The following is a 10,217-nucleotide window of genomic DNA, read 5'->3' as shown; positions in this document are numbered from 1 at the left end:
TTCAGCAGGTAGCAAAGGTTTAATCAGGTTAGTTATTATTAGGAGGCAATATTGTATAATGGTCCAGAACCAGACTCCGAAGCCAGACTGGAGCCAGATACTGGCTCCACCAGTTATGTGCTAGCAGTGTGACCTTGGACATTCTGTAATGTACAAACATAATGCATAGTTATTCAGGTGATCAGTAAATATGTATTCAACTTCATTGGCAATAAATGACTCCGTGAGCTTGTCTTCTTATGCTTCAGCTTCTTTCCAATGTGATAATTGTGTCCCACCATTTTGATACATGTAATATTATAATAACCTTTTTAACTTAACAAACTAAACAAGGCAAACTATATGTTATCTGTGCCTCAGTTTTTTCATCCGTAAAAAGGAGATTATAATAGTACCTACCTCTTAGGCTTGTGGTGTGTTAAGAGAATTAATAAGTAGAATGCTCTTAGCTTCTGGCACATAGGAAGCAATATATACATAAGCATTATATATAGAGAAGCATTTTATACATATATGTAACTATTATTACTATCCTTACTCATCATCATCAATAGGGGTTGAGGAGAAGCCAGCAAGTTATAATGGGCACTGTGGGATTGGGTGGGACTAAGACACGTCAAGACTGTGAACGAGCACTGAAGACCAACCTGAGATTGGAAAAGTTTGTAGTAGTGTGAGACCACGGGAGCAGCTGGCAGCTTGGGGATAGACTGGGAAAGAAAAATGGTTAGATGAGTTCAGAGTTGAGGTGAATTAGCAGACCAGTTATGATAGGAAAAGAGAGCTAATGAGCTGAAGGTGCTATGCTATTCTATTTTGAGAGAATAATGAGAGTCAGTAACGAATAACCAGAGAGGGGAATAAAGCTATGAAAACATGTTCTTAGACTAGTACTGACAGCTGTTTGGAAGTGACTTAGATTTCATTATATTTATTACATCGCCTTGTCCATTTGCCTGTTTCTCCCCTCCCCTCCCAAGTAACCCTTCTGGGTTCTTATTTTTCCTTCTCTGCATATTTTCTTTTCAAGCCTTATATCTCCTCTGCCTTCTAGCAAAACAACGTAAAGAAACATCATACTAAAGAAAGCAGAAAGGTATTGTTTCTGTGTTCACTTCCTCATGTACTCCCTGTCTAACACTGGATGTTTGCTCTGACAGATCCAGAAAATATAGCATCTGGCATGTTCTTTACCCTCAAGGGTCTCTGTGGGAGGAGTTCATATGGAATCATTATACATATTTTGTACGGGAAAATGATGATTGTTATACAATCAAGTGTCAAAAAATATGGCACAGCCATTAAATGTGGGTGGCCAAAACCGGTGCTCAGGAAGGAAAGAGACAGGAGCTGGGTCAAATGAAGATAGCTCCTCAGAAATGGGAGTTCAGGGGGACTTGCACAGAAAGTGAGAATGGGTGTGTGGGGTACAGTGTGCAGGCCTGGGAGAGCTGAGGAAGCACAAGGCAGGTGCTGCCAGACAGGACAACACCAGCCCGGCAGGGGAGCAGGGGCGATGGTTAAATGAGAGGTAAGGCTGTACACTTAACTCCCACAGTGCATAGCTCAACATGTGATCAATAAATACGCGTTCAGCTGCATTGAGAATAAATGAGGAAGAGACTCCCGTGAGTTTGTCTTGTTGTGCGTCAGATTCTTGTTGGTGGGATAAGTATGTCCTAACCATCTAATAAATGGATTAAAAAAAAAAAAAGCACCTTTGTTAATTTAGAAACTAAAAGAGGCAAGTGTATTATGCTAAGCCTGTTGAAGAATAGGAATTTGGTGACTTTGTGATGAAGAATGTAAACGCCACCATAAAATCATAAGAAAACAGAGAGTTGGGTTTTTGGGGGAGGGTGGTGTGATGGGGAACATGTTCCAGCCTGTTACTGAATTCCTTGTGTAAGTAGTTTTTCTTCCCTAAGTCACTTCTTTTGGTGCCTTGTCTCTTTCAAGGTAGCTGTTTTTTCTATCTGTAGCCTAGAGTAGCATGCATTTTGAGAACCATGTTAAGTTCTCCTAAGGCCAAATGTCATGGAGGTGTGAGTATCAGAGATCTTAGAATACATATTCCTTCATGAGAGAAGGACACAGGAACCAGAACTGCCAGTATAGCTAAGCCGTTCTTCAAATAGTGTGTGTCTTATTAGTATTCATGAAGAGCATGTAGATAACATCTTGACAGAGTTAAAGTTTCAACTTGAAGAGCTACTGCTTTTCAATAAGGAGTGCATTTAAAGACACTCTTTGCATGAATAGAGTGACTGAATTGCTTCTAAAATGAGAGTATTACTTTATAGAAAGATATTTTTCATTTAACCTGTCTACAGTTTAAAATTGTCATTAGAATTACAATAAATAATAATGATTAGCACTTGTAGGGCTTTATCTTCAAAGAGTTTTAAAGTTAATCTAATTTAATTATCGCTTGGAGTCATCAGAGATGTACACTTACTTTTCTGCTATGAACCATTGAAAGTGTTCACTTTCCAACCCTTCAGTGCTCCCTTTAGGTAGTTCCATGGCTCCTAAGCTATTTGTTCTATGGGAAATGCCCAGAGCATCAACAGATGGAAGGCTTTATATTAGAGCTTCTTGTCCTAGGTGTGCATTTGGGCTCCTGAGTTGGGCTTCCTGCTTCTAGTGCCAGCTTCTCTGCTGCTAACTGTGTGACCTTAGGCAAGTGGCTTAACCCTCAGCTTCTTCAACTGGGATGCATAGTATAGTACCTGCCTCAAGGGTTCTTATAAGGATTAAATGAGATAATGAATATTAAGTATGAAGCGATTAGTATTTAATAAATATTAGCTGTGTATTAGTATTGTTTTTCAAATTATCCTGAGGAACAATTCATTCTGGGAAGTTGTGATATGTGGTTAAGTGTTAGGTGAGGAAATTATAAGCCATAAATACCGTTTACAGGGACTGCTGTGTACCAGGCTCAGTTTGAGGTCCTGGGACAGAAAAGTAAGAAACCATGACACCTTCCCTCTAGAAGTTCACAACCTATTTTGTGGAGGATAGTGAGGATGTAGATAAAACTAACTGAAACACCATGGTAAGTGCTTGACCAGCAAGCTCAAGTGTGATCAAAGAGCGATGGCATTTGACTTGAGGTTTTCACAGAAAGCTTTAGAAGGGAAGTGATATATTACCTGGGCTTTGGAGGAGGATGTCCATTTTGTCAGAAAGTGGGAGAATTTTAGGGAGTGCGCAAGGCAGTGGAAGCAGGGGTGTCGAGAGCAGCGGCACTCTCAGAAGGTTTTAAGCAGGTTGGTCCAACTTGTGGGAAGCTCTAGAGCTACCGATTTACCACCATTTCTTTGCGCTGATTTTTCATCTTCTCTGTAGATCCGAGACAGCTCTAAAGCTTTACAGTCTTAGTTGGACCCAGGAGAGGCCTTACTTGAGGTTAGAATGCATGGCTGTCTGACAATGAAATTTCCTGGGCCTCCCTTACCTTCCCTTGTCTCATTTGGTCTGAATTTCCATTAATATGATTTGAATGGGATTTTATTGGACATTTAGGAAACAGTTTAAACTCTAAAATACCCCTGTGACACAGTTAAATTTACACAGTGTTTTAAAAGCTAAAGTGTACTGATTGCCTAAGTTGTGAGACAAGAGGAAAGACTAGAGGATCTTACAGAATTTATGACTATGCCAAGGCTCTGTTTCTGACTGTATATCACTCAGACAAAAGAAAAGAAACTTTCCGTCTTTCTTTTTCAGTTGCTGAGGCTGGAGGTTATATCATCTGGGAAGCATGTGGACCACTGTTAAATGGGAGTCCTCTGTGCTCTCTCTTGAACTGCATCTTAGGCTGAGTTAAGCGAGAACGTGCTGCCTGTTAAACCCATACTCCCTCTAAAAAGCTTGTGGGTAAAGGGAGGATTTACTAACATGGAGTGAGAACCTTCTAGATGCCAGGCTCTGTGCTGGGTGTTATATAAAAAGTGTTCTCACAGTAGAGCTATTACTTAGTTTTAATGTGTGGAAAGATCAGCAAGATGAATAACTTTATAACAAGCAGTTAGTGGTAGAGGCCGGATTCTAAAGGAGGCCTGTTAGGCTTCAGTGTTCATTTTTTTCTTTTGTTAAACTTGGTATTTACTTTGTCCTGTTTCTTCTATGATATTTCTTCTTTAAATTTCTCATGAAGTTTGACCTTAGTAAAGGTCTTCATGAGTGGACTTGCTGCATTTGAAGAATATAGGTAAATGAAGTTTTTCCTAATTTATCAGCAAGTTGATTTACATTTACTTCAGTATTATGAGTACTAATTAGGGTAACTCATCTGGCAAAGAAAAGGGAACACATGGGTTGGTTTGTTTTTATAAGATAAGTAAATATTCAATACAGCTGACCCTTGAATGCAGGGGATATATAGCTTTACAGTCACCTGCCTGTACCCATGGCTCCCCCATCTGTAGATTCAACCAACCGTGGATCATGTAGTAATATAGTCTGTTTTTATTGAAAAAAATTTGATGTATAAGTGGATGCTCACAGTTCAAACCCATGTTGTTCAAGGGTCAACTGTATTTTGGATAGGGACCTTCAGCCTCCATCGTTTGATAATCTCAGCAACATAATTTTATGATATTGAGTCTTTCAAGTACAGCGTCCACTGGTAGTTGAATAACCTGCTTTGTTATTCTACAGTTGCCATGCAGAAAGGAAGAAGGACCCCTTTTGAATAAAGTCCCCCAATTGCTTCATTCATTACATATAGATTTGCTAGCTTAATTTGCTCATATTCCAGAACAAGAAGCCGAACTTTATAATGTGTGTGGGGTTTTTAGTGGCAAAATAATTACAAAGGTACCCTCTGTAACTGTCAAAAATTAACAGAAATTAACAGTTTTTCCTCTTCACAGTTGAAATAAGAAAAGCAATATGCTTGAGTCTCAAAATTCTGCCTTCTTTTCCCTTTTCTTTCTCAGAAGATGTTTTTCTTCATCTTTTCTTGCATTCTCCTCTCTTGCTTTCTCATTACTTCTGAATGATAATCAGGAGCATCATCCCCTCCCTCCCTCCCCCCACACACATTCTTCTGCCTTCTTTCAACAGTTTGAAAACAGATCCATGGTGAATTAAAAAGTAATAAGATAACTATAAGTTATTAAAATCTCTGGTTTATAGTTTGGGGTATTTCATGGTCATTAGGTCAGTTACACTTTTCTTGACTATTTTGTTCCAGGTTTACTATCTTCAATTCAGCTTTCATTCATGCTAAAAATATTTCCCCCCTACTTTGTTCTAGACTGTGCTAGAGGTCATCAATCTTACTTTTCATACAACCCAGGGGTTCGGTGGTTCTCACACAGAACATGCCACCCTGGCCCGCATTCAGTGTTATACATAGTTTTCAGACCTCCTTTTTTCCTGCTCAGGAAGAAATATCTGAATTCACAGGAATGAGAGAGATGGGGGTTAATTTTGAAGCCATTCTATTGTATAAAAATAGTGAATTATCACCATAATTTAGCATGGAGTTTCATATGGTGGTTTATAACAATTCTCACAACTGACTGATCTTGATGTTCTGATAAGCCAGATACTTCTATATAAAGATAACTAGTCTTGGATCATCAAGAAAAAGGCCTAGTGATGGAGGTAGGATGTACCCAAATAATTGTAATTCAAGGGAAAATGTGGTAAGTGTTGTCAGCAATATAAAATCTTTCTATTGTATTTATGGGGATGGAGAGATTAATTTTGGGAGTATCAGAGAAGATATACATTATCGTAGTGCCGTAGCAGCTATGTGGAAAGAATCAGAACATTGAGGTGGGAGGAGGAGAATGTGGTTATTTTGAACCCCAAAGCCACATATACCATCCATTCATTTGATTCTTGATATTCTGTCTTCTGTTTGAATATTGAAATTACGCATAAATATATGCAAAGGCACATACACTTAAACACAATTCACACATAATCAAATAGCATATTCAGAATCCTTGAGGCTAAATGATGTATTTTTCTCTAGGCACTGGCAATCACTTTGACCTCTCCCGTTGATAACAGCTTGCCTGACGTATAGTTTCCCATTAATTTCTTTTATTGTTTAAAAAATGTGTTATAAAATATCCGGTATTAAAACCCAGTATGGGTTTAATTACCACTCAAGCATCTCATCCTGAAGTGATTAATAAGCCACAAAAATAGCTGTTTCCTCTTCTCTCTATATAGCGTTGGTATTTTTAGAAATTGGTTTTCCGTGCCAAGTTTTATTTGTAGATAGACTGGGGATCGTTAAATGGTCTATCAATTCAAAGAAATCGTTGTTCCTTTATTATTTATTAAGAGCATACCAGATAACTAATTCCATTTAGAGTTTTCAATAACTTCTACTCTTGAGGCAGCCACATGAATCATGTAATTGCTTCAGATACTCAGCAGAAGTTTCTTGCTGAGAAAACCACGGGAACATGTTTTTCTCACCTCCCCACCCTTTTTTTGTTTTTTGTTTTGGCTAGACACAGCTTTTAATAATGAGGATTTTATCAAAATGAAGATTAAAAGATTATTAAAATGAAGATTTTATTGTAGTACAAGAAATAATCTGACCGTCTATCAATCATGGAATAATTGAGAAAATTGTGATATGTTCCTATTTTGGAATATTTTATAGTTATTACAAATTGAGGATGATCAAGGTGTATTGACTTAGAAGAGCATGATATTTTCAACTTAAAAGTTTTAAATGGCTGTGTTTACTGATATATTTGTGTATAGAAAAACGTACAGAATGATATTGTCCTAAGGATATTAAAGTTGGTCAAAGGATAGGAAAACAGAGGGGATGATTAACAGAAGAGAATCCAGAAGTAGACTTATACACATGTGGTAATGTAGTGTAGGATAAAAGTAGCATTTCAAAGAAATGGGGAAAAGCTGGATGATTTAATAAATGGTTTGGAACAGTTGGTTAGCTATTTGGGAAAAAAAAAAGCTAGATCCCTCCCTCACTCCTTTGTCAGAATGAATTCCAGATTGATCAGTTATTTACATGGTTTCTTTAAAATAATGAAGTCACGTAAGTTCTCAAAGGAAACATTAGTGAATATTTTTCGATTTTGAAATGAAGAAGACTTAAATATGACCCCAAACTCAGAAACAAGGAAGGAAGATTAAAAAATTGCTTATGTCGTATTGTTTTGAAGGCTGAAGAACTAGAAGAATATTGAAACTATATGTTCATGGATCCTAGTGTCAGCAACATGGCATTAAAAGTTTATTGATAGGGCTTCCCTGGTGGCACAGTGGTTGAGAGTCCGCCTGCCGATGCAGGGGACACGGGTTCATGCCCCGGTCCGGGAAGATCCCACATGCCACGGAGCGGCTGGGCCCGTGGGCCATGGCCGCTGAGCCTGGGTGTCCGGAGCCTGTGCTCCACAATGGGAGAGGCCACAACAGTGAGAGGCCCACGTACCACAAAAAAAAAAAAAAAAAGTACTTTGCAAGTGTTTGGACCAATACAGATTTAAACTGACCAAAAAGACCACCACCCTGTGATTTTGGCAATGGCATTTACATTTGTATTTGTCAGCATGAACCATCTAAGTTGATGGCATTTAACTGTATTGTTTCAATTTTCACATGACTATGTATAAAGAGTAATTTGTATATTAATGTTACTTCAAATGAATGAATGAAAAATATTAAATAATTATGAGAAAGCATGTAAGAAACTGTATAATTTACCTTTGGGCTGTGGGACTGGGCATGATGGAGAAGGTAAACCTCATTTTTTGTTATTTTCACTTTTATAATATAAATATGTAGTTTCTTTCATTGAGAAAAACTTTTCAAAATATTCACTGAAAAATAATTTAGAATTTTCGGCTTCTGAAAGATATTGTCAGATTCATAGCCTGACTATAGCCTAGCTATTTCAGCCAATCGTCTTTTAGGGGAAAAAAGCCTAGAGAGCAAAACTTTGTTGCTGGATTGTAGGGCATATGTAATAGGGAGATGCAAAGATCTTTGTGATTTGTTGTATCACAGGCCGGTGCAGAAGGGTGCTCATCCCACCAAGTGATTCATGCATAGACGGGATCCTTGGAGGCTGCAGTTAGTTTTTGAAAAATGTGTGTCATCTTATGAAATAGTTTTATTTTAAATCTAAAACACTTGATTCTTATAAAGCATTCATTTTACTTAATAATACTTCAGACTCAGATTTATCATAGTATAGAATGTGAAATTCATGTAAATTATGATAAAATAGGAGCCATTGGAGAATGTAGGGAGGCCCACCTCTGTGAGCACCTTTGCTCCCCTGGGAGGCATCATGTAAATTATGATAAAATAGGAGCCATTGGAGAATGTAGGGAGGCCCACCTCTGTGAGCACCTTTGCTCTCCTGGGAGGCATCTTTCACATTCCTCTGGTGGAAAACTTTGAGAAACACTATTTTGAGTAAATAGGAACAGGTGACAGTAACTTGTAATCATCCTAACACTTTATTTGGGTTTTGAGTTCTGAAATTATGAAGTGGAAGGAAGCAGATTTCATAAAAGGCAAATTTTATTAGCAATTTAACCCACTAAAATGAATGTTTGATTATGTACTTAGTTCTTACTGAATCCAGTAAATGTCTAAGCTGGTAGATATTTTAATCATTAAAACTATAATCCAGTTAAAGTTAAGGAAGCTAAATAAACTAATTTTAATCAAGTTTACTTTAATTTCTCTGTTTCTCCTTTTTTTCATCACTACAGGTCACAGTAATGAAAGGCAGTAATAGAAATAAAGATCATTCCGCAGAAGGAGAAGGGGCTGGAAAACGACCAAAACGAAAGTGTCTTCAGTGGCATCCATTGCTAGCAAAGAAACTTCTTGACTTTTCAGAAGAGGAAGAAGAGGAAGACGAAGAGGAGGATATTGATAAGGTAATTTCCTCCTTTTATTGTAGAAGTTTTAAGTTTATTTGACCATTCATTCTGGAAACTGCAGTGAACCTGTGTGGTGCAAAGGAGGCGTTTCTAGGAGTCTGTATAACTTGAATCCTAGTTAACTGCTTAATCTACATTTTTATTCCAAATGTTGATGACTCTTAAAGTATCTGTAGTAGTAGTTTAAACTGAAACAGATCCTTCTTAAATAGTATTTCTGTCAATTAACTAATAATTTACAGACAATATTCAAATGCAGTGAGTTCATAAAATTTGATGTGCTTACCTGCACCCACCTGTTGCTCCTGCCCTCTCTTCCCTCCCAGCCTAGCCTTGCCACCATAGGCAGGTTCAGAGCTGTTCAGGTCCTCATTTCTGAGGCCTCCAGAGCATCCGGCTGCTGTCACCCCTCCATGCCTCTGTGCTCAGTCATTCCTCCTAGTCCCCTCCTCTGGTCTCACACTTGGGCAGCCAGCTCTTGCGAGAAAGTCACACAGCCATGCAGCTGACTTTAGAAAGCCACACGTCCCTTCAGATCTTGGCGTGACTGCTTCCTCCTCTTCATCATTCAGGGCTCAGCACAGGGACTACCTCCCCATCATCTCAGGTTTCCCTCCCACCCAGTGTGCATTCCACGTCTGAGGATTTCCTCCCTCACACTTCTTCTTATTTGCCTTGTGTTTAGCTGTGCACTTGTTTATGTCTTCCTTCCTAGACTAGGCTATAAGCTCGGTAAGAGCAAGGGTCTTGCCCTTCCTGTCCTCTTCTCCTTCCTCAAAGCCTAGAATGGTGGCTGGCACAGAGTAGATTTTGAATGGTTATATGCTCAGTAGAAGAATAGATGAGTACTGGACTTCCCTGGTGGCGCAGTGGTTAAGAATCTGCCTGCCAATGCAGGGGACACTGGTTCGAGCCCTGGTCTGGGAAGATCCCACATGCTGTGGAGCAGCTAAGCCCATGCACTACAGCTACTGAGCCTGTGCTCTAGAGGTCCCGTGCCACAACTACTGAAACCCGCGCACCTAGAGCCCGTGCTCCTCAACAAGAGAAGCCACTGCAGTGAGAAGCCCGCGCACCGCAATGAAGAGTAGCTCCCGCTCGCCGCAACTAGAGAAAGCCCGCACGCAGCAGTGAAGATCCATTGCAGCCATCAATCAGTTAATCAATCAATCAATAAAAAATAGATGAGTACTTATTTTGTGTCACTACAAATTTCATAAACATGCTTTTACTATTCTTCAGGCCTTCGATATCCGTTCAGTCTTTTGCCCTAGGCTTGGGTCAGCTCCATCCTCCACTCGTCTCAGC

General features: G+C 39.0%; 1 protein-coding gene across 2 annotated transcripts in view; it reads left to right on the top strand.

Annotated features, from left to right (window-relative positions):
• Positions 1–10,217, top strand: part of BBX (BBX high mobility group box domain containing) — a 282,615-nt gene that overhangs the window by 172,165 nt on the left and 100,233 nt on the right. For both annotated transcript variants that reach the window (XM_007450540.1, XM_007450539.1), the window contains exon 4: positions 8,736–8,906. In XM_007450540.1, coding sequence (XP_007450602.1) covers positions 8,745–8,906 — 162 coding nt within the window. In that variant the 5' untranslated portion in view covers positions 8,736–8,744. The remainder of the gene's footprint in view (positions 1–8,735; positions 8,907–10,217) is intronic.

The sequence above is a fragment of the Lipotes vexillifer genome, unplaced genomic scaffold (genome assembly GCF_000442215.2).
Source record: "Lipotes vexillifer unplaced genomic scaffold, Lipotes_vexillifer_v1.1 scaffold946, whole genome shotgun sequence".
Classification (NCBI taxonomy): domain Eukaryota; kingdom Metazoa; phylum Chordata; class Mammalia; order Artiodactyla; family Lipotidae; genus Lipotes; species Lipotes vexillifer.
The sequence above is the reverse complement of the archived record's forward strand: the minus strand, read 5'-3'. Positions and strand labels throughout refer to the sequence as shown.